General features: G+C 37.8%; 4 protein-coding genes and 1 pseudogene across 6 annotated transcripts; 3 read left to right on the top strand and 2 right to left on the bottom strand.

The window, feature by feature from the left end:
* Nucleotides 1–620: 620 nt before the first annotated feature.
* On the top strand, nucleotides 621–2,307 carry LOC121235609 (probable pectate lyase 22). The gene is given in 8 exon segments (XM_041131944.1): nucleotides 621–683; nucleotides 685–737; nucleotides 871–1,333; nucleotides 1,335–1,474; nucleotides 1,476–1,595; nucleotides 1,748–1,886; nucleotides 2,085–2,224; nucleotides 2,226–2,307. Coding segments are annotated over 8 exon segments (1,200 nt in total).
* Nucleotides 2,308–5,177: 2,870 nt separating this feature from the next.
* On the top strand, nucleotides 5,178–6,098 carry LOC121234381 (leucine-rich repeat extensin-like protein 5). The gene has a single exon (XM_041130311.1). It carries the CDS (start codon nucleotides 5,276–5,278, stop codon nucleotides 5,969–5,971), a length of 696 nt encoding a protein of 231 aa, XP_040986245.1. The 5' UTR covers nucleotides 5,178–5,275; the 3' UTR covers nucleotides 5,972–6,098.
* A 1,052-nt stretch (nucleotides 6,099–7,150) lies between these two features.
* LOC121234384 lies at nucleotides 7,151–11,467 on the top strand (annotated as a pseudogene).
* A 1,657-nt stretch (nucleotides 11,468–13,124) lies between these two features.
* On the bottom strand, nucleotides 13,125–14,441 carry LOC121234382 (nuclear transcription factor Y subunit B-3-like). The gene has a single exon (XM_041130313.1). It carries the CDS (start codon nucleotides 13,882–13,884, stop codon nucleotides 13,252–13,254), a length of 633 nt encoding a protein of 210 aa, XP_040986247.1. The 5' UTR covers nucleotides 13,885–14,441; the 3' UTR covers nucleotides 13,125–13,251.
* Nucleotides 14,442–15,932: 1,491 nt separating this feature from the next.
* Nucleotides 15,933–23,414, bottom strand: LOC121234377 (DNA ligase 1-like). Of its 3 annotated transcripts, none has more exons than XM_041130304.1 (12): nucleotides 23,237–23,413; nucleotides 21,465–22,115; nucleotides 21,336–21,369; nucleotides 21,052–21,131; nucleotides 20,816–20,875; nucleotides 20,551–20,661; nucleotides 19,810–19,890; nucleotides 19,612–19,695; nucleotides 17,908–18,376; nucleotides 17,541–17,653; nucleotides 16,585–16,615; nucleotides 15,933–16,379 (listed from the first exon to the last, which is right to left on the bottom strand). In XM_041130304.1, the coding sequence occupies exons 2-12, from the start codon at nucleotides 22,050–22,052 to the stop codon at nucleotides 16,216–16,218; spliced, it is 1,815 nt and encodes a 604-aa protein (XP_040986238.1). In that variant the 5' UTR covers nucleotides 22,053–22,115; nucleotides 23,237–23,413; the 3' UTR covers nucleotides 15,933–16,215. The 3 variants fall into 3 exon arrangements, with proteins under 3 accessions (XP_040986238.1, XP_040986236.1, XP_040986239.1); XM_041130302.1 differs by having other exon boundaries at nucleotides 21,465–22,141; nucleotides 23,237–23,412; XM_041130305.1 differs by lacking the exons at nucleotides 15,933–16,379; nucleotides 16,585–16,615 and adding an exon at nucleotides 16,386–16,527 and having other exon boundaries at nucleotides 21,465–22,141; nucleotides 23,237–23,414.
* Between the last annotated feature and the right edge of the window lie 457 nt (nucleotides 23,415–23,871).

Genomic DNA, 23,871 nt, shown 5'->3' with positions numbered 1-23,871 from the left:
AATTAACTACGTACGTACATATTAATCCATGCATGCATGCACATGACTCTTTTATAATTTAGAAATTATTAAATAAAAGCTTATAATTAAGTCATATTAATTAATTAATGTACATAAATTTATTAAATGTAAAACAATTATATAAATAATTAATATATGCCGTCTGATCCCACTAGATCATTAACATGTTCAATAAAACCGGTTTTTAAGAGCCAGATCAGTTTCATTCCAGCCTTTTTCTTTTATCTTTTAGATTCAAATTCATAACCCAATCTGAGCACATACGTACCCAACAGTTTTTTAGGCCAATCAAGTTCTCTAGATCTGGGTAATGTCATCATGATCACTTGCACTTAGGCTTTCAATTTTGCGTAATTGCATGTGTACTTCATCCCTTATTTTCGTTGCTGTTTCAGCTCAAATATAAGCTGGCAAACAGAGGGAAAAAAAAAAAAAAAACGTAATCAATTTTTGTACCTAACCGGCCAATCTATCTCCTTCTGATGTCGCATCGACGTTTAGTTTATAAATGCCCTGCAATGTTCCGTATGTCTACATCGATTTAACCTAAAATTCAACTAATGTTCAGTGTTAGTATGAGATCCCTCCGCTCCCCTAAAATGACTGTTGAGTACTTCTTGATCCTCTTCTGCTTAGTTATCATGTTGTTCTTACATGCCATGCACCCTTCCATCTTCTGCACGTCCGCTGATGCAAGTATCAGAAGCCATTGAATGGTCTGTAGATACACACTAGTACTTCAATTCACTTTTTCTTCATATAATTGTTAAGGGTCTCTTAGGACGTTCTACTTTTAATTTGTGTGTTTTGACCAGTACTTCTTCAGTCTACATACGTTTATCTAAGCAGGAGCTCGGCGAGAAGGCCTCTGGGGATAGAGCCATGCAGAACTGGGAACCCCATTGATGACTGCTGGAGATGCGACCCCGACTGGGAAACCAACCGTAAGATGCTAGCCGATTGTGCAGTAGGGTTCGGACGCAACGCCATCGGAGGGAGAGATGGCAAATTATACGTTGTCAAAGATTCATAAAATGATGACCTCTTAAACCTAGTTCCAGGCACACTCAGGTATGCTGTAACCCAAGATGAACCGCTTTGGATCATCTTCGATCATGACATGGTCATCCATTTAGAGGAAGAACTTCTGGTGAAATCGTACAAGACTATCGATGGTAGAGGATTTAACGTCCAAATATCAAATGGGCCGTGCATCACTCTTGAAAATGTGAGTAACATCATCATACATAACATCTACATACATGATTGCATACCAGCATGGAAAGCCATGGTGGGGGAGATGGAGTCAACCGCAGCATTCTGAAGAAAAGTCAGATGGGGATGGGATATTGATATTCGGGTCTAGGGATGTGTGGATTGATCACTGCACACTAGCAAATTGCCATGACGGACTAATAGATGCTGTATATGGATCAACAGCCATAACAATCTCATACTCATCATAATGAAGCCATGTTTATGGGTCATAATGATGACTTCCTTGCAGACAAGAATATGCAAGTGACCATAGCCTTCAACTTCTTTGGGGAAGGTTTGGTTCAAAGAATGCCAAGGTACGTAATTATAACTGAATTAACCCATCAATCTAGCTAGCAGAGAAGTAAGTGCAAATCATGATCTCAGTTGCCAATAGATTCTGTGAAAGGAGGGAGAAAAAGAACACTGAAATGTTCTAAAACCAAAAAGATCTTTCAAATCATTGCAGATGTCGGCATGGATATTTTCACATTGTGAACAATGTCTACACCTAGTGGGAGATGTATGCAATTGGTGGAAGTGCCAATCCGACAATTAATAGCCAAGGGAATGTCTTCATCGCATCTAATAACAACTCCACAAAAGAGGTTAGTCTCTCTCTCTCTCTCTCTCTCTCCTGTGAAATTATAAACAGGCTAATTGGTTATCATGATAAGAAAGTGGACCCTTCACAGCAAATTAAACTTCACTGGCCTGCTAAACCAACCCCCTGATACTTAATTATACCAAAACAATAATTAGTTGATCTCTCGGAGGTACTAGTTCGTTCGATCGATCTGTTTCAGGTCACTAAACGTGAATATCATGTCTCGGAAAATGATGACTGGAAGAATTGGAATTGGAGGTCAGATGGAGATGTGATGCTGAATGGTGCTTTCTTTACACCTTCCGGACGAGAAACTCCAGCGAGTTACATTAGAGCAACGAGTTGCAAGACCAGCTTCCCATCTAACAACCACCGCTCTATCTGCCGGAGCTCTTCATTGTATGATAGGCAAGCAATGCTAATTAAAATCTCGGGCATTGAAAACCATTTCTTTTTATTCCTTCCGTATTGATATTCAAATAAAATTTCTGTTACTTCCAGTAATTTAATGTCCAAAATGATCGAATTCGGGTCTCCAGCATACGTACGTACTCTCGATGCAAATATCAAAGATGTATAAACTCAATATGTTACCAAGCTACAAATACTTGCATAATCGAACTATTTGGGAAGTGGGTGATAGTTCGGTAAATTGTAAAAGTTTGCGATTAGAAGCATTTTGCAGGTGATCTCTGTACTTTTCTTTCTAAAACAGGGGACAAAGACGTTCTTCCAGTTTTCAACCCCAAATGTCTCGCCATTCATTCCGAAGAAATTAAAGCATCTGTGCATGTCTTTCATTCATTCCGAAGAAAGTAAAGCATCTGTGCATGTATTTGACATAACTCAATACAATAGTGGAAGTCCGTTAAAAATTCTTTTTATTTTTTTATGTGAATTTTATATTTATTTTTTTTAATTTTTTTTTTAAATAGGGAAAAGCTTACAACCGGATGGTATAAAACCTAATTTTACACCAGCCAATAAATAGACGACACATAGGCACTCCAGAAAAAGCTTACCTGAACTCGCGTGCATGCCTATTTCCCCTCTTTTCTTCTGAATCGATTTTCCTCCCTCCGAATCTCCCTCCCTCCCCCAACTCTGCACGCATCGTTTTCTTCTCATATAAAGAGGGGGGATTCGTGAGGACAGAGAGAAAGATGCGCTCACACCTTCATAGAAATTCCCAACAGAGATGACCCTTTAACCAAAGCCTCCTTATGAAATAATCAAGCAATGAAAGTGGAGTTACATGATTCATCTTCCACTGAAGTGTGGAGGGCACCAGAATCTCCATTCTCTTAATGGTTTTGGCCTCAAATACGTACCTACTTTCCTCCACCGGATCAAAATAAAGACATCCATGAAGATGAATGAATCGAAGAAAACCAAACACAAGCGTTTCACACTTTGCAAACAGCCAACAAGCTATTAATTTATTCAAAAGTAAAGTACCTGCAGGTCTATCAAAAGGGGCACTTGAGTCTCCTCGACCTTGGCGGCGAGAGAAAGACAAGTTACAGCAACAAGTTGGATCATTCATGGCTTCCCAGCTTGACATTAAAAGCTTGAGAGGAACCTATCAACATAGTTGACAGCTAGAATCGCAGTGAGAATAGAGAAATAGTAATGAGCATTGACCTTCAGCATCCACTCCACAGCGTCTTTACGAGTCTCAGCAAAAATAGTGAAAACGATGCGTGCAGGGATGGGAAGGGAGGGAGGGAGGGATATCGATTTAGAAGAAAAAGAGGGGGAATCGGCGCGCATGCGAGTTCAGCTAAGCTTTTTCTGAAGTGCTATGTGTCGTCCATTTACTGGCCAGTGTAAAATTGGATTTTGTACCCATCCAACTGTAAGATTTTCCTTTAAATAATCTAGCCTGCAAGAATGGGAATAAAAGGGGAGATGGAAATAGTTGGGACTGAGTGACAAAACAGTACTACCAAGTTACCAAAACCAGTCGTATTGTTTATAAAGAAAAGTTGAATAATCGAAGAACAAAGAAAAGAAATCAATCCAAGCACACTCACAGTTCATTGAAGCGCACAAAGCCTTCGTCCGGAGTATTTTTTCCCAAACTTCATCGCAAACATAGAGAATTTTTGTGACAGTTGCAGATCTGTTGATTGAGAAAGAAATGAGTTTCTCCGTTAGATCGACGAGGTTTTTTTTTTTTTTTTTTTTTTTTTTTTTTGAGTTCTTCTCATTTTTTATGTAGATTTTGTCAAATGAGATTTTCATGGTAGTAGATTTCCTATGGGATTTCCATGGTAATACTAGATTTCTTTTTCATTTTTTCCTTCATTTTTGTTTTCTTCAGATGGGTAGTAGTGGATTTCTTTGGTTTTCTTTGACTTTTGGAAAGCTGTAGATGCAGTCGTCCGCAACCTTCATTTTTTTTTCCCTCAAATGAGATTTCCATAGTAGTGAATTTTTTTGATTTTTGGAAAATTGTAAATGAATGGAATTTCCTTCATTTTTTTATTTTTATTTTTTATTTTATCACTTCAACGCTCAGTTTTAGCATGGATTGCAAGACGCTGCATGAACCGACTGCATTCACAGTTTTTAATTGTATATCTCGTTCTTTTTCAAGGTAATTGTATAGTCTTTGTATATTTTATAATTGTACATAACATTAGTTATCGTTATATAAAAATTTTAAAAAATTCTATTTATAAAGTGAATAATACACTTATAATAATATTTATATAACATAATTTAATTTTAAAAAGAAAATGTTAGTTTATCTCTTCATTTTGTCTACTCACTTTAATCGCTTATATATTTAATTTTTTAAATAATTTTTTAATATATTGATGCATTTTTTTATTTTTTAAAAATGTTACAAAATATAAAAATAAAATAAAATAAAAACACACATTTAAATAAGCCGTCAAATTGAGTGAGCTATTCCGATTCTTTAAAAAATAAAGAAAAAACTCATATTCTATACGGAAAAAGTTAGACAGCGAATTTCAAAAGGAAAAACTCATGAATTCTCTGCCGAATCCGTGCTCTCTCTCTCTATCTCTCTGTTTTTTTCCTTCAATTAGCACTACTCAACTAGTGATTGTTTTATTTTTTTTTTTTAAAAAAGGTGGTTGTTCATCGCAACTGGGATTGGCTGACCATCAAATCAGACAAGTTGACTGGCCCAGCCAGTCGCGTCCTTCCAAGTAACGGCTAGCTCCACCCCCTGTAGCCGGTCCGAATGCACCCCACCACCCCAACGGTCACATTTGCCTTTGCAAATATTCTGATCGCAACGTTTCGAACTCTTCTCCCTTTATATAAGTCTATCAGAAACCCTAGTAGTCAATCATACGTAAACACAACACGCAAGCACGGGAATTGATTATCTTCGTGCTTCGATTTCCGAAGATGCATAGGCTTCTTATATTTTATATGTTTGTTCTGTGTGTGTCACGCTCTGGCATGGTACAAGCAGACAATGCGCCTGCTCCTTCACCGAAGCCAACGACGTCGACGCCCCCAACGAAGTCGCCTTCTCCGTCCATTTCTCGAGCGACTTCACCGACCACTTCTTCTGCCGTTTCTCCGGTGAGTACTCCGCCATCCCCTTCAAAGTCTCCAACTTTATCTCCGCCTACGCCCACTCAGGGAGCTCCCGCGCCGGTGTCGAATCCGCCGGCGAAATCCCCTTCTATTTCCCCTGGAAAATCTCCGGCAAGTCCCCCGAAGGCCGTCGTTTCTCCGAGCACGAGTCCCTCGCCAAATGGGTCTTCTCCAGTTCCGTCTCCTGCACGGGTTTTGTCCCCGAGTTCAACTCCCATGAGCCCCCCAGAAACTACTCCGGTCGGGGCACCGAAAACTGCGGAGGTTCCGGCAAATGGTCCCACTCCCGAGGCATCGGCAAACATCCCATCGAGTTCCGCGACTCCGGCGGAGTCACCTGCAGTTTTTCCATCGAGCAGTAGCCCTCCAAGTCCGGTGCCATCGAGTTTGTCCCCGGAGACTGCACAAGGACCGGTCGGTGACGAGTCAGCTTCGGACTCAAAGAGCGGGGCACGGGTCATTTTGAGTGGCTTGAGTATCATAGCCGCATTGGCATTCTAATCTCTCAATTTTCATTTGTTTTGGGGTTTATTCTGTCCCTTATTATTCTCATTCATATTTATATTTCCCAGTATTTCCTAAAACGTAGTTGTATTTTTAGAATGATAAATATTCTTTAATTCTCTCTAACTTCTAAGGATGATATAATTGTATTATGCTATCATAGTCCGAGCAAATTTGATTTTGATTTTTTGTTTTTTTTTTTTTAGATTGATACTGAATTTTATGACCGATAAAGACATTCTTGCTACATTCTTATTCTGCACAAATGCCGCGCAAAACACATCACACCAGAGGTAGAAGAAGCGATATATATATATATATATATATATATGTATATATATCATTTCTCTTACTAATCATATCTTATCTAAAAAAATTGTCTTGCAAACTCATATTTGCAGTTATATATATAATGTGCAAGTGTCGAACATTTATTTTGAAAATAATGAATATAAAACACATTTAAAAAAGTAAAATTTTTAGATCATACTATTTTTTAAAATAAAATATTTATGATATTTTATAAACCAATTATTTGATCTCATGTCAAAAACTATTGAATGGATGTCTCTCGCAATTTTTTTGTGAAAAAGTGTATCACACTTTGGAAAAATGTAAAAAATCTTGTATTTTAACTTTACTTCACGAATAATAATAAAAATAATAATGAATAATATTTTTTTGTAAGATTTATACTACTCATCGAATCTATATATCACATAATTACTAAGAAAATAATAATAAGAGTCATGCTACTCATCATCTCAAATTTTATTATTTTTTTAATATTTTTATGATGTGACATTAGGTGATTAAAAATTATTTATTATATTTCACTTATTAATCTATCATTTAATATCACATTATAGGATGATAGAAAGATAATGAAAATTGAGATGATGAGTAATGCTACTCATCATCTCAAGTTTTATTATTTTTTTAATATTTTATGATGTGACATTAGGTGATTAAAAATTATTTATTATATTTCATTTGTTAATCTATCATTTAATATCACATTATAGGATAATAGAAAGATAATGAAAATTGAGATGATGAATATATTTTTTTTAATAATAATAAATAATAAAAGTGCGTTGCATAAAGATGATTAGTAGATTTTATTTTTATAAATATTTTATCGAACCAGTGACTATATACACGAAGCGCACGTGAGCAATCCCAGGATTTACGCCTCGCAGAGATAGTAACGAAAAGAACAGAAAAGAAGTGAGAAAAGAAGCCAGAAAATTCGTACATTTTCTCACAACTTTCCGGATTAGGGTCGCCCTCTCTCTCTCTCTCAAAAACCGAACATCTTCACCTGGTAAGATCTCGTACCCAATCTGCTTGTTTTGCTGTGTATGTTCACTGAAAATGCTTCCGTTCGAATCTTGAAACACTCACACCTCAACCAACTGCACCAAATTTGTAGAAAACGGAAAAAAAAAAAACGTTTCTTTTGAAAAACCCTAAAAGAAACGATGGATGAAGGTTCGGGAGGGTTCGGGGAGGGCGCGGATCAGATGGATCAGTTCCATCGTAACGAGGCGATCTCGGCGGTTGCCGACGAGGGTTTCCTTGGCGAAGAGGATGAAGATTACGAGGATTTGTACAACGACGTGAATGTCGGGGAAGGGTTTTTACAATCTCTGAGAAAGGGCGAAGAAATAGGGTTAAGGAATGAGGAGGAGGAGAAGAAGATAGAGTCGTTACCAAGGGCAGCACCGGATCAGCACGCTGTATCCATACCGGGCGTCGGTGAGGGTAGTGGTAATGGTGGTGGTGGGGATGTTGGTGAGGTTAGGCTTTCTGGGTTTCAGAGTGATCAAGGGTTTAGAGGGAATGTGGTCAAGGGTACGGTTGGATCGGGGAGTGGTGGGATTAGGGTTGAGTTAGGGCAAGGGGGAATAACGAATAATATGAATGAGGTTGAGGAACAAAGTGGGAATAATATTACTCCAGGGGTTCAAGGTATCGTTGGGGGCAGCAATCACATGGTGGTGGTGCAGTTAATGTAGGGAGTGTGGGGAATGGGACTTTGGTGAGGCACACTGGTGTAGGGAGTGTGGGGAATGGGGCTTTGGTGAGGCACACTGGTGGAGGAGGAAATGTGAATGGGATTGGTGGTGATGGGGTTGCAAATAGTGGTGGTAGTGGTGTTGGTGTAGGAGGAGGTAGTGGTGTTGGTGTAGGAGGAGGTGGTGGTATTGGCGGTGTCGGTGTCGGAGGTGGGGGTGGAGGAGGAGGTGGGGGAACGACACTGTTTGTGGGTGATTTGCATTGGTGGACTACAGATGCGGAATTGGAATCGGAGCTGTGCAAGTATGGACCGGTAAAGGAGGTGAAGTTTTTTGAAGAGAAAGCGAGTGGGAAATCAAAAGGGTATTGCCAGGTTGAATTTTATGACCCAGCTACAGCGACCACATGTAAGGAGGGGATGAATGGGCACATGTTTAATGGTAGGCCATGTGTTGTTGCATTTGCATCGCCATTTAGTGTTAAGAGAATGGGGGAGGCTCAAGTGAATCGAAACCAACAGATGACACAAGCTGCTCAAGCAAGAAGGGGGCCTAATGATGTTCCAGGTAAGCCCGGTGGGAGCAACAATGGATCAACCGGGAATTATCAAGGTGGGGATAATAATAACAATAGAGGTTATGGGAGAGGGAATTGGGGAAGAGGTAATGCACAGGGGGGAATGGGGAATAGAGGGCCAGCTGGGCCCATGAGGAATAGGGGTGGTGGGATGGGAGGGAGAGGTATAATGGGCAATGGCGGTAATGGGTTTGGTCAGGGTATTGGTGCAACCCCACCTTTGTTGCATCCTCATTCTATGATGGGTCAGGCTTTTGATCCAGCATTTGGTGGGCATATGGGGAGAATGGGTGGCTATGGAGGCTTTCCAGGTGCTCCAACGCCTCCATTCTCCGGGATTTTGTCTTCGTTCCCCATGTGGGAGGTGTTGGTTTGCCTGGAGTAGCCCCTCATGTGAATCCGGCATTCTTTGGAAGAGGGATGCCCATGAATGGAATGGGGATGATGCCAACGCCTGGCATTGATGGGCCTAACATGGGAATATGGTCAGATCCTAGTATGGGTGGATGGGGTGGCGAGGAGCATGGTGGTGGGAGAGCTGGAGAGTCTAGTTATGGGGAGGAAGCTGCATCTGACCATCAATATGGTGAGGTCAGTCATGATAGAGCAGGTTGGCCAAATGCTGTGAAGGAAAAGGATAGAGGTTCAGAAAGGGACTGGTCTGGATCTTCTGATAGAAAGTATCGAGATGATAGAGATCCAGGTTATGATAGGGAAATGCCTAGAGAAAAAGATATGGACCATGACCATGACTGGTCAGAAAGAAGGAGCCGTGATGATAGAGATATTGGTCGAGAACGGGATAGAGAGCGTGAACGGGATCAAGAGCGCTCCCGGGATCGGGATCGTGACCGTGAGAGGGATCGTGATAGAGAGCATGACCGTGACAGGTACAGAGAAGACAAAGAGAGGCAGGCAGATCATCATAGGTCCAGGGACCAAGAAGTGGAGCACGAGGATGAATGGGAAAGAGGTCGGTCTTCAAGGACTCACAGCAAGTCACGGTTATCACAAGAGGAAAGACGTTCAAGATCAAGGGATGCTGATTATGGGAAGAGACGGAGGCTTACCTCCGAATAATGGATCTTATGCTTCTTATTTTGGCTGCTATCCATCAACAAAGGAAAGGCACAGAATTATAACTAACTTTGGATTCATTATGCTCATTTAGACTCTCTTTCAAGTGGTGTTCATGGTTCCTTGATTTGTTAAGCCGCTTGTTCTCACCTCATTGCTTTAAATTTCTTGATTGCTTCCTCACCATAGAAGCATGGTTTCATTATAGCACGAAGAAATGTAAGTTCTCGAAATTCTGTTTCTTTTACTTTTTACATTATTTGTTGAAAGTGCTCATGAATCTCCTTTGAATGTATCATGCTTGTGCTGTCATGCATTTAATATTGTTGTTACTCGTATGGTGGCTTTTGAACTAATCAACTATAAGTGTGCTCCCAATATGATGCTAGTCTTTGCTTTTTGTGATATTTTGTACTGTCAGTCTGTCATTTTGTTTGCTGCAATAACTGTAGGAGCTCACAAACCAGTGCGAAACTTTCACAATATGCGTACTTTAATTTTTCGCGGTATCTTTTAAATGCCTTTCATTTGGTAAGGTTGGATGCCTTTTTTTGTCGTGCTTTGCATTGTTTTCTGTCACCAAAATAAGCAATGGAAAAAAGTAGCTCTTTTTGTTCACTTCACATTTCAGACACCTGGCCTTCACACTAAGTTATAGCTTCTGTCATCTCCTGTCTCGGCTATAACTTAGAAAGATTGGTGTATTTGTTAAGTTCCTATCAAGTTCCTGCTTTTTTAAGTTTGCCTTCTTTAGTTCAATGACAAGTTATTTAATTTTGGTTTCATTTGAAAAAGTACTTTGACTCATATAGCTGCTTGAGAGGATGAGATAGTTTCGAATATAATATATTAGAACTTCATTTTGCTTTTTATGATTATTTTGGGTTAATAATGAAGACAGAATTATTCATCAATGTTACTCATAAAAAACTTATTCACCAATGTTTTCTATGGCAAGATTTTTGTTGTTTTTTATGCATACTTTTCTGATGTTTTCTATGTCTCTGAGCAAAACCCGATGACTATTTTCCGACATGGGACATGGAATGCCATTCAACTATTGTTTACCAAAAATATGATGATTGTTAGTTTCAACGTGCAGTTTTAAATCGAAGAATTGTTTGTAGGGTGCTTCTGATTTCCTTGGGCTATGGTGCTCCGCAATCACTAGTAACTTTTTCGGGATTGACCATGGTCACGCCACTATAGTTGCTTAACTTAGTAAATTTCCTAGCCACTATGTTACTGATTTGTTGTTGCCTTACTCTAGTAATAAGGGATTTTTATTGCTTCTCCTTTACAATTTACCATTTTAAGAGTTGGCATGCCAATTGGAAATGGGTATCTTGCCTAATTCTTTGTTTCATAGGTTGAAGGGCGATAATGGGGAGCTGAAGCAGTTAAGCAGATGTTGGGGTTGCCTTGGAGAGATAGAGGATTTCTATGGGGGGAGAGAATGCATGGTGTTTCCCCTTTGCCTGATTGATGTAGCAGTCGGAGCCCTTCTTTTTAAGTTTTTAGCTTTCTTTCCAATTATGTTTTAGTTCTTTAGAACTTGTTGAAACCATGTTGTTGTTGATGATCATGTCTTCAAATTGCTGTAGTCTGAAATGTAGTAGATTACGTTAGATTTGATGTATGAATGGTGATGTAGTAGGATTAGCTCATAGAACGTTGGTAATGTGCCCTTTTAAAATTGTATTTTAGTTGTATCCTCTTAACCCCTCTTTTTTGTTTCGAGAATACCGTGTTAACCATGCAATTTTTTTTAAAGTTGTAGAGTACTAACTATCCAATTAATGCAATCATTTCTACCCAGAGTTGTACAGTAAATTGTCTTTGTCCGTAGAGAGAGATATATTATATATATATATATATATATATTGAAGCTTGATTGAATTTTAATAATGTGCACAATTGTTGCTTCTTGCCCCCTTTTTATGCTTTTTAGGTATTTTGTTTCTTTGCAAATTATTGCGAAACTACCATTTAGGCACATAAATATGCACCTTAGTTTGTGCTCAGAAAAAGAGGGAGAAAATATCATTGGAAAAAATTGTAATGATTATATAAGATGAGATAGTGTGTCTTTAATGTTCTCGGGCATGTTAGTAAAACATCATGAACTTGTCGGTGTTACATTATTCTTGGAATAACTTGGGGGCAATATTATTCGGAGATCTGAAAAGTGGGATTTTGGTGTGTTGGAACTTAGAATCATATATGGCAGCTATGTTCTCTGGTTATTTTGTTGTCCATATGGATGGAATGTAGCTCATAGATTCTTTACTTTTTGTTTTCGAGACCCTGAGAATAGAAGAACACGACCAATCTAGTGGTCTAAACTCTTGTGGACGTGTCATGTCACCATCTCATCTCAACTTAGGAAACTCCACAACTATTTCGTTTATATTGCACCAATTACAGAATAAACATAAAAATTCTTAATTTGAGAGTTCGCTAAACAAGATGATCAAGGATCTTGTGGTTAGGACACTGTCCTAAATTAGCGCTTCCCAATTCACATTTACCTAAAGGCCTAAACTAATCCCTATCAGTCCAGTTGAACTTGGGAAACCCCGAGGCCATCATGCCCATGCCCCCCCATAATCCATTTGACAAATATGAAATAGAATATTCATATTTCTGAACTTTGGCTTTCCCACTTCTCCAAGCTAATCATCCTGTGGCCCAGTTTTTTTTTTTTTTTTTTTTTTTTTTTTTGTGCTATTAAGAAATAAAACATATGCGGCATACTGTTGTGGTTGACTGTGTCACAGAATCATATTGAAAGTTCGGAGAATTTGCAGCTTCAATTAGCATGAAAAGGAAATTTGTATTTTTTTTTTATTTTTTATGTAATTATAATAAATTTCATAACTATAATAAAGTCTACTTGTTTTGTTAACTATAGTATGAAACTTGTATATATGTTCCACTTCCCTTCCATAGAAGATGGTTTAGAAATGAAATTACCATTAATATTTGATTGAGGTTAATTTGTAGCATTCTAATAACTTGTCGTGGCATATTTAAGAGAAGATATGAAGAGAAAAATATATAGTTTTATGGAATTCCAAAGCAAACAAGAGAGGATAGATGAGAGGAAACCACATATAAGAAGTAAAAAAGAGTCCTACTTTGCACACATTCTCATGGAAATCACATCTCAAACCTTATGATTCACAATCACAATCATAAATCCATCTCCTTTTGTTTTCACAATATAACTAAATTAGAAGAGACTTTAACTATATTTATCTATACTTTACATACAACCTCTTAGAACCTTAAATTCAATCTCTATCCCATATTTACAAAAACAAAAACCCAAAAGGATCGAAGATTAGAGAAAAGAAAAATTCTTCTCATCAGTTACTATTCACTACCTTATACTTTATGAAAAATACTCTCATATACTATTAAAAAAAAAACTATAAGTGTGAGAGTGAATAGTGATTAATGAGTAGAGCTCATCTTTGAGAAAAACACATAATTTCATAAAAAGCTCTATTACAGTGCAGTTGCCCTCACTTGGATATATATTTTAAAATGTCTGATAAATAGCTTAAGGGTCCCACATTAACTATTAATGAAATTAATTATCTGGGCCTACCCGTATTCGAACCAGGCCCAACATAACCGGTCCCACTCTTCCCCAACCCGCCAAAACCACTACCGGTAGTACCCATCTGTTGATGAAACCCACTGGAGCCGTACACGTGTCCACCCTGATGCATCATCATTCCCATCCCGCTACTACTCCCATATACCCCGCCACCCCCACCCGGCTGTTCGAACCCACCACCGTTTCCAAAACCCGTCGAGGACGCGCCTCCGGCAGAGGCGTCCTTGTCACGCACCGCCACGCTCTTCTCTCCCTCCATCTCCCTGAACCTCTGCAGGTACACCTTGAGGGGCTCCACGTAGTCCTCGAAGCCGAGGGTGGTCATGGCCCACAGCAGATCGTCGCCGTTGATCGTCTTTCGCTTCTCCCTCTGGCACTTGTCGGATGCCTCGCCGGTGATGAAGCTTATGAACTCCGACACGCACTCTTGCACCGTCTCCTTGGCGTCCTTTGAGATCTTCGCGTTTGCCGGCAGCGCCTTCTTCATGATCCGGCTCACGTTCGCAATCGGCAAGAACCGGTCCTGCTCCCGTGGTGACAGCTCATTGGCCGACGCGTTTCCAGCTCTTTCACCGCCTCCTTCGGACTCGTTGTCTGAGTCCGCCATTGAACTTGAAGGTTTTTATTGCTGCAGTATGGAGAAAGGTATGAAGAAGTGGAAATTTCTTCTCTCTCTTTCTCTCTTCCTTTTAGTGAGAGAAAGTGGCCATAATGATAACTAGTTGGATTAATTTTTCATGAAATGAAAGAACTTTTTATCTGTAGAAGAATTAAAAGTACTTTGAGAATTGAACGCTAAAATTTATGCGAAGTTAAGCAAATGAGTCAGCTAGTTGCAAATTCTGTCTCTTCTGATAGAACAATATTGAGAAATCGAAGTCGGTAAGTATTTCAGAATGCAAACTTTGAAACTGCACCGAAAGAAACAGAGGAAGAATCGCCGACGTCGAGGAAAAAAAGAAGAAGAAACAAAACAGAGGAAGAATCTACGGTTTTGAGTCGCGAAAGCTCGAGGCTTTGAAGTTGGATGAAATTTCCTGAAAAGAAAGAGATGAGTAGATGAGCGGAGGAGAGGGAAGAAACTAGTTATATTGCTTTAAAACATAGACAAATTGAGTAGTTTTTTTAGTGCAATGAGAAATTGCAGCATCATGGGACCATCTTACCACCTAAGCCAATGAGAGTTGAGTTTTATAGTTGACTGACTGCAACAATTGCTTAGGAAAACAAACAAAAACTAGCTATACGATTTACTTTTCCAATAAATAAAAAATATTTTAACCACGATAAATTTTATAAAAATATACTCATAAATTCATATTAGGTTAGATTGTAAATTAATTTTTATTATAAAACAGATCTAATATATCATATAAAATCGTGTGTCTAGTTTGTAAATTTAATTATATGAAATCTCTTTATGACGGTAACACTTTTAAAAAATATATATTTTTAATCATTTTCATATTTAAACGTGGAATTGATGCACATTACATAGGACATGAAGAGGAGGGTAACATCATGTGGAAAGCGAAACTATGAAGTCATAGCCGTCCCACTTTTTATATTATTCTTTCTTAGGATAAAGTTTGCTGACCATTGGTTATTATTAGTTAGTAGTGTTAATGGTTGTAGTGTTGAATATTTCACCAAAACAGTTGTGCATATTGGCAAAATGGTTCTTGGGTTAAAGACAAATTGCTCCACTTTAAAAGAGTAGTGGAGCACTAATCCAATCTCTAGCAGTAGCAATCAAGACCAAAAGAAAAGAAAAATGTAAAGATAATTAGAGAGATGAGTGGTGGATGGCATATCGTGATTAGTGGGTAATGGTCTTTTAGTTTTAGTGTTAGGACTTATGATTACGTTTCTCTGTGAAAAAAAAAATAACTGTATGTATGAAGGATTAATATCAACTTATATAATTTACAAGGAAAAAAAAATAAAAAAAATACTCGGATGTATATTTCCTCAACAATCCATCTCATCCGTTCAATCTTTTGATAAAATAGATCAAGCCAATTTTCATCCATCTCGTGGGTTTGCAAGAAAAAGTTTGAGAAACAACATATCTCAATGATCGGAAAATGGGTCGTTTCATTTTTCTCCCATATCTAAAGAATAGCTATAAAGTTCTTAATTTGAGCCATTTATTTGACTATTTTCAACAAAATTAATTACTTTCATGTTGAGCTTTAAACAGCTGCTATTATATTCGTGCTCAGTTCTTTGACAAGCATAAGGCTTTTTTTTTTATCACAAATTCTCTATGGTTTATCTTCTGCACTTTTCATTCTTGACTTGCGGACCCAACGATCTGATTCACCAAGATTGGACAAGCAATTGCCTAAAAGAATCAATCCAGTGGTTGTCAACATGCAAACAAAGAAATAAAGGTGTAAAAAGGGGGGGCCCAAATGCTCACCAAATCCAGTGGATCACATTTTTTCTCGCTATTATTGACCGAATTCCAGAAGCAAGGCCAACTTATTGCCATTTTTATTCCTGAACAGAGGCCACCAAACACAAGCAGACTCCAATGAATCAAAGAAGTTAGGACTCACCATATCATATAATTTGGCAATTAAGTACCAACTTAAAGCAAAGCATAGAAAGACTACTCATCAAAAGCAGAGGCAAGAAAGAATGTGAAACTGAAACTTAAAAGGCCGGTCAGTTATATTGAAGTCATGAAATCTCCTACAAATCATGTTGATGTATACATTCAAGCCGCAATCCTACAGAACAGCTCGAGTCCTCTGGCTAATTTCTAGTAATTACTAGTTTGTTTTCTGGCAAATAGTATTCAAACAGTAAATAACAGCCATCTTTATGCAGTGATAGAGTGAGTTAGTACTACATCTGCGCACAACACAAATTATGAAGGAATACATAAATAGCTACACTATTTCAACGCAGTCATGTTCAATCCTATTGTTCAGGTTTCCACCTCTTGGCTGGCAGACTGGTTTTCATCTTTCTCGGCATCGCCTTCTCCATCTTCGTCATCATCTGCCTCATCAGCTAGCTTAGTAAGCTCTTCCTGGATCATGAGCTTTATAGATGACTTTCTTGGGGTGAGATCCGTATCAAACCTTTGAGCTGAGAAATTGTCAGTTCTGTTAGCCACCAAGTAATACAAATCTAGGAAAAGATCGATCGATCTCAGTCCATTAATTGCAAAGTTTCTAATGCATCTTCACATGACAAGTTCTTAAAGCAGGGGCCATTGAGTGGTACTATTTGATATCTGCAATTCAAGGAATCAAAAAATACCATGGTAAATATAAATATGAAGATAGCATACCAAGTTGCTTCAGGATATCAGTGAAAGTGGCCTGCAAAATAAAGCAATGCCGTTTATTTGGGGAAGATACAAAACAATTACTCAAAAGAATACAATAAGACACAAAGCTCCACAAAGCCTCTACGAATATCTTTAAGGATCCTCTCAGTTTAATTACCAATATGTAGGAAATAAAGAAAGCTGGCAATGTTGCAACACAACCCATTACCACCTCTTATAACTTGTAAACATCCAAATTTCTCCACTACCTCACCAATCAAAAGCCAGCTAGCTTTATTTATTTTTCTTCTTATGCTTCCACTTTGTAAAGCCATCCATGCATTCATGTAATGCAAGAGAAAAGTGTATTGAAATGTTGAAAGAGAAACAACTTTGGAGACAACTTGCAAGGACGTACAAGGCAAGATAAACGAGGAAATACATATCCATACATGCATGGGTTGAGGTGTGTTAGATTTGTATATGGTCATGCAAAATTAGTTCAACTCCAAACGATGTGAATCTAAACATCTTAGCCGACGGAATTTGCAAGTAGTTCAAAAAGAATTTATGGAAGCTCAAAGAAATTCCAATAAGCTTTAAGGCAGGCACTAGAACAAACAAACCATAATGACATGTCCAGCCAACCATTATAGACAAGAGAGATGCAATATACAACACCAATATCCCACTCTCATCCCACTATGCTGATGCGGCATTTAGCCATTTACGCATAGCATGTAACATTTTCCTCATAGACAATATAGATATCATTCTGAGGAGCATCCCAATGCTTCATTCTTTTAGGCTAAATAGGACAGAGGTTGGCATGATTACCAATTTTCCTCAAGTTTAATATAAATTTTCCTTACAACCATCATGGATGATATTGGTATCACCAGCTTACCGTATATATTTTATAAATAAAGATTAGCAGCTTACCATATTTTTTTTCTCAGTTACAAATAGCAGCTTACCGTATTAAAGTCGACTTCTTTAAGAATTTCGCAAGTTGCATCTCTCAACTCATCATCATTTGGCTTGAGTTTCACCTCTTTGACCTTGTCCTTCCGTTTAGAAACCCTTTTGCCTGCCATATACCAAAAATCTTACTTTCAGAGCTCAATAATTCCTTCATTTACCTGAGTTTGGATAACATTTACAGCTAATCTGTTAGCAAGATTTCAGGCAAGTAGAATAGCATTTTTCATATCTTTATATATTTTGATTAAAACCACCATGTTTCAGTTCTTCCTACAAAAAAGACCATGAAAGGTGTGCAAGCAAGCCCCGAAAAAAAAAAAACAATAACAATAAAGGGAAAGGGGAGAACGTGATTTGTACCAGATTTTTCCCTGGAGGCCGATCTTGCTGGAGTTGAAGCCTTTTCTTTTGCTACTTTTTCATTTTTCCTCTTCCTTGAGAACACCTTTGGATTTGAACCATTGTCATCGTCAACCTTGGAGCGTTTGGAAGATGATTTGTTGGGTGTTTTTCTGGGAGCTGTATTGGATTTATTAGGAACCGTGATTTTTTTGGATTTAGCTTTCCCAGCAGACTCCTTTCTTGATGATGTTTTAGAACTTCGTTTGTGTTTCCCCACATCCTCTTCAGATTCATCTTCAGAACCAGTTTTCTCCTCATTTTCAGAATGCTCAGAAACCTCATCCTTGGATTTTTCCGGAACACCATTTTCATTTTCTTCCTCTTCATTTTCTTCATCCTCTTCTTTTTCCTCTTCAGACTCATCTTCCGCTTCAATTGAACTCTTTATCTCCTCCATTTTTGATGTCTCCTCAGTCTTTATCCGGTTCTGGAGAAAATGTGACAAAAATGAAGTTTCTATGTAAGGTTTCATTTTTATGTTTCTTTTTAGATCGTTGGATATATACAGTTTAGTTCTTCTCAAGGAGTCGGAACTCCATAAATGACCAAGCATATTTATGATGAGCGCAGTCTTCGCTTACTCCAGTAATAAGAGCTTCAAAAATTGTAATGATACAAGATGTGGATTAGGTTAGGGACCACGTATGATAATAGATGCAATAAAGAAGAAGTGGAACCACAGGCTGTGGACGCCTTCTTGTCCCACTAAAATCCTACATACAGGTATTACTGGAAAATGAAGAATATTAATGGACCACAACCACATAATCAAATAGCAATATCCGTTAGAAACATAGTCCGAAGGGATTATATATATATATATATATTGTGATACCCCATATGATAAAGATAAGGGTAGGTGGTGAATGAGATCCTACATTGCTTGGGAATGAGAAGTTCTTGCTCTTTATAAGGTTCAAATGGGGCTTCAATTGTATCATTAACTAGTCATTTTGGAGTATAGGTCATGTGGTTTGGACCTTCCATTAGGGCATTACAAAATGGTATCAGAGACTATCCTAACCAGAAATGTGGGACGTGAGCCGTGCCACTTACAACGGACAGACCCGACAAGGACATTGCGAATTTAAGGGAAGAGATTATGATACTCCATATGATAAAAATAAGGGTAGGTAGTGAATGAGATCCACATTGCTTGGGAATGAGAAGTTCTTGCTCTTTAAAAGGTTCCAATGGAGTTGCAATTGTATTATTGACTAGTCTTTTTGAAATATAGGTCATGTGGTTTGGACCTTCCATTGGGGCATTACATAGATATATATATATATATATATGTATTTGATAAGTTACTCTGGAGGGATTATATTCATGGAAATAGCCATGGTGCAACACGCCAGCTTAGAAAGCCTCATGCCTAAGGCCAAGGAATAGAGGACTTCTCATTTATGCTCTTACAAGATCAACAGATGGATAGAGAACACCCTATTATTCATCTGTACAAGCGCATGATTGACCACACAGGCAAGACAATGTAGCAGGAAAAAGGGGGAAAAGACGGAAAATGTTAAAAAAAAATGAAGAAACATCTCAATATATATTCTGCCTGTTCAAAACAGCAATAAATCACCCAATAAAGAGTGATTTACCAATTAAGCTATATTGCTTTAACTCGAATCATATTCTAGTGTATGAGAATAACACCTTGGCCGATCGCTTTGAAGCTGCATTTCCAGACAATGAACTTCCTCTAACCACTCTCTTCCGCTTTTTGCTGGCCTTACTTGACTAATAGGCATAAAAAGAAACAAATACCAAAAAAAAAGTCTGAGATCCATTGCAAAAAAGCAATGCTTTGTAAAAATGGAAGTCCGGTGGAGAATAGGTGCAAGGTAAACAAACCTTCTCTTTTTCTGCAAGAAGCACAGTAGTTGTAGCATAAGGGGCCACCAAAAATTCTATCAGCTTTGCAACAATGTCTTCCTGCATGTGCACTTCAAGTCATTAAAACAATTTTTTTTATCGGTAAATATGAATTTTATTGAAAAAGGCAAAGCCGAGTACACGGGACATATACAAGAGCAACGCATATGCATGGGTTTCTAAATATACAAGGAAATCATGTATGTTCATGCCATTAAAGTCTATTACAATCGACCAATGGGATAAAGTTTGAAGAAAAAAAGTTCTAAGCTCGTCCATTGTCCTTTCACGATCATTCCTCTCTATCCAGATGCACCACCATAGACATATCACTTGAGATGTGAAGCTTTAAGAACATTAAAGCTAGCTTTTAAATGCATGCTGCAAATTTACACTCAAAGGAGCTTTGGTTTCATTAGGAAATAATTAAACTGAGATTAAACCCTGCAACCATATTGTGCAGGTGAGATTGATACATCACTGAAGCTATCTGATTAACCTGTTCACATGTTGTTTGCAGGCATGAAATACAAGGGTGGTTAATAACGCCTTTGTTAACCAATTTACAAAGTACACTAAACAACCAAATATTTCCAGCAACTAAAGACTAACTAATTCATTTAGTAAAAGATTCGATGCATAAAACATGGCTGAAAAACAAAGTTATTCAGCCAGAAGTACATTCCAGACTTAACATGCAACGGTAGTAAATCAACAAACCTTTCTTGTAGTAGCCTTGGCAATTGGTATGTCAAGCACATCACAGAATTCCAACAACTTCTCTTTGTTGCACTTGTCAAATTTCTCTTTAACTTTGATCATCTGCTTTTCCTGTAAAAGTGGAAAAAAAAAAAAAAATTGATAGGTAAAAAGTGAAAAAACTTGCAAAAATGGAATCTCATAAAGATCAAGTCTACCAAGCTAAAGCTTGCTATCACAGCTCATACAAAGGATGGATGTTCTTTTGCATAGATAAATCCTTTACCTCATTTTCATGCCACACAAAACCAGAAAACCGAGATATATTATTCTTAACCTGAACTGCCTGCAAAAATGAAAGTTGAAATTTACACAGAAGCAAGATTGGTGTAGTTAATGGTAACATAAAAAAAATCCAATATATTTCCTTAACTACATCCTCATTACCAACTAGAAAGGTGGAAAACAGAAAGCCATAAGTACATACAGAAGCAACACTAAAGCCTTCACAATATGCATTACCTTCCCTCTCCTGCCAAATAGAATTGTATGAAGCAGTTTGAAACTATCATCAGTCTTTCTTCTTGATAGCTTGAATGCCACTATAGGAGAAAAAAACACTCAAGTTCACTATTATCATCCTTGTCTTAAAACAGGTATATCTAGAAAATTAAAAAGCATAATCAGAAACAGAAAAATCAAAATAATGCATGGATAAGCAGCATAAATGACTTAATATCAGCTTAAAACAATAATAAAAGGATTTGTACACAATAAATGTGATCAGGAGAGGCAAAGAACCATACCATTAGGTATATCTTTCAGCGGGGTACCACGGCCCTGCAATTTCAAATGTACATACATTACAGAGAGGAAAAAAAAGGAAAACTGCAATTCAAATTGTATGGTATAAAAGCCAAACTAAAAAGAAACACCTTCTCAATTTGGAATTCCTTGACTGCTTCTTTTTCAATCGATGCCACCAGCCTTTCAACTGATTTCCTCTCACGTACAGGGCGGTCAGTAGCAGGAGTCCTTGGCTCTGGATCCTTCTTTTCTTCAACTTCCTTTGTCTTCTCTTTTACTTTCTCTTCACTCTTCCCTTTCCCACGCTTCTTTGACCCTTTTGCTGCCTTACTTTCTGCCTTCTCTTCATCCTTGTCTTCTTTCTTCTCGTCCACATCAGCCTTTCCCTCCACCTCGTCCTTGGCTCCATCCTTTGCTTCAGTTGCCTCTTTTTCATTTGGACTAGCATCTTCTTCCATTGCCTCTGTTTTCTGTTCCTCTGTTTCTTCCTTTTCTGTTTCTTCTTTGCTTTCCTTGACTTCATTTACTTCTGTGTCTTCATTTACTTCTGTGTCTTCATCCATTTTCGCAGTCTCTGACTTATCAATTTTCTTATCTTCTTCCATTTCTTTTATTCCATTTTGCTCCTCTTTCTTCTCAGTTGCAGCTTTAACTGTTTTCTCTGGCAGACTAGTCCCATTTGCTACTGTCTCAGTCACCATATTCTCCTCACCCATAATCAACTTAAGTCGAAGCAAATGCTCCAAGAGCAAGCACCTTTCCTCCCCCTCCAAAGAAAACTTGCACAGATCGGACAACAAAATAACTGCAGTTAGGGCAAAAAAACATTCACTATGAGCCATGGTTGAAGTCTAGAGAGAAGGGCAGTTGACTAAACACTGTCATTCAGCAGCATTGCCCTAAATATCGATATTTCAAGACAACAATAATTTTGGATTGTATTAATATAACATTTTCGTGACTGGCTCGATCAAGTTGTCGTGCAATCTCAACCCTTAGAACCAAATTACTGCCACATTGGTTATCCATCAAGGAGAGCACTCAATGTAATGATTTAAAAAATTAAAACAATTTCAATGTCCGAACTTGCAGGAACCTAACTCGCAAGTTTCCATTTTTCCATATAGAATAAAGTTTTGCAAGCTTGTCGAATTAAACGAACCACAGTTGCCAAAAAAAGACGGACCCACAGAGTTCAAACTTAACTAAATTTGAAGATCCGCTACAATGGAAGTCAAATACGGAGATGAGCTACAGTGAATAACTGAATTCCATCAAAATCACTTCCAAGGAAAAAAACATAAAATTTACGAGGGTATGATAGCAGCCAGTGTGCATTGAAGTAGAATTGTATATAGGCTTAACAAACCAACCCCCAACAAGATCCGGAAAAAAAGTCAGAAACACGAATATAACCACCAAAGAGCGAGAAACAATAACATAACATAGGATTGACAGATAAAACAGTAAAAAAAAACCAAATTAAAGCAAAATTAACATAAAAATGACAATTAAATTATTAATACACAAAAACAAAGAGGAATAATAATAATAATAAAAATTCAAATCTTTAACTTGCGTGCAGCTTTAAGAAGTGTATAACTCAGCAAAAGCAGACCTCAAAGTGAAACAATATCAAATCCCAACTCAATCTCTCTGTGTTTATGCATTTTCTCGCAAACCAAACAGAAGTGGATACCAAATTCACAAACAAAACGGTAAAAAAAAAAAAAAACCAGAAATCGAGACGAAAAGGGACAAAATTATACAGAGAACCGTTTCCGAACCCTAAGCCCTGAACCGCGAAGTCCGTAGCAGATCACGTCGTGAAGCAAAAGAATAATCATTTAACGGAAATTAATGAAACTAATTGAGAGAAAGTTAGAAGATTGAAACTTACAGAGATTTTGGGATTTTTTTTTTTTTTTTTTTTTGTTGAAATTGAAGCCTTTTGAACAGAGGTGGTCTCCGACTGTGTGCACTCCCTCTCACTGTTTCTCTCCGAGTCTCGGGAACATTTTCTGCTTCGGTCTCGCGCTCTCTCTCTCTCTCTCTGTCTCTCTCACTCAAAGTTGGGGTATTTTCGGGATTTAAGGAAGTTCGGACGTCAAATCCGGAATTAAAATGCAGTTAAATGCCACGCAGGATTTCGGTGTCAGAACTGGGTTTGGAAGTTTGAAAAAACGGAAAGAGGACAGACGATTTAGATGGTGTTTGGACACTATATGTCAGATCTAACGGCCCTTATTGATAATCGGTTGAAAACTCCGGGGCATCTTGGATTGGTGGGACCCCATTGTGTGGGCCTGTAGCTGGGTCCCATGTGAAAGTACGGTCAGCAGTTAGAAGCATCATTGAAAGCTGTAGATTATATTTGTTTTTGTTTTTTTATAAATATTTTGACAACAAATCTATTTCAAAAAATAAAAATAAATTGATGAAATTGTATATAAAAAACAATTTTCTATATATAAAATCGTATACAGAAATAAATAAGATGTAGATTACCACAGTTTGCCACAGAATATTCATGTA

This window comes from Juglans microcarpa x Juglans regia, chromosome 6D (assembly GCF_004785595.1).
Source record: "Juglans microcarpa x Juglans regia isolate MS1-56 chromosome 6D, Jm3101_v1.0, whole genome shotgun sequence".
NCBI classification, from domain to species: domain Eukaryota; kingdom Viridiplantae; phylum Streptophyta; class Magnoliopsida; order Fagales; family Juglandaceae; genus Juglans; species Juglans microcarpa x Juglans regia.
The sequence above is the reverse complement of the archived record's forward strand: the minus strand, read 5'-3'. Positions and strand labels throughout refer to the sequence as shown.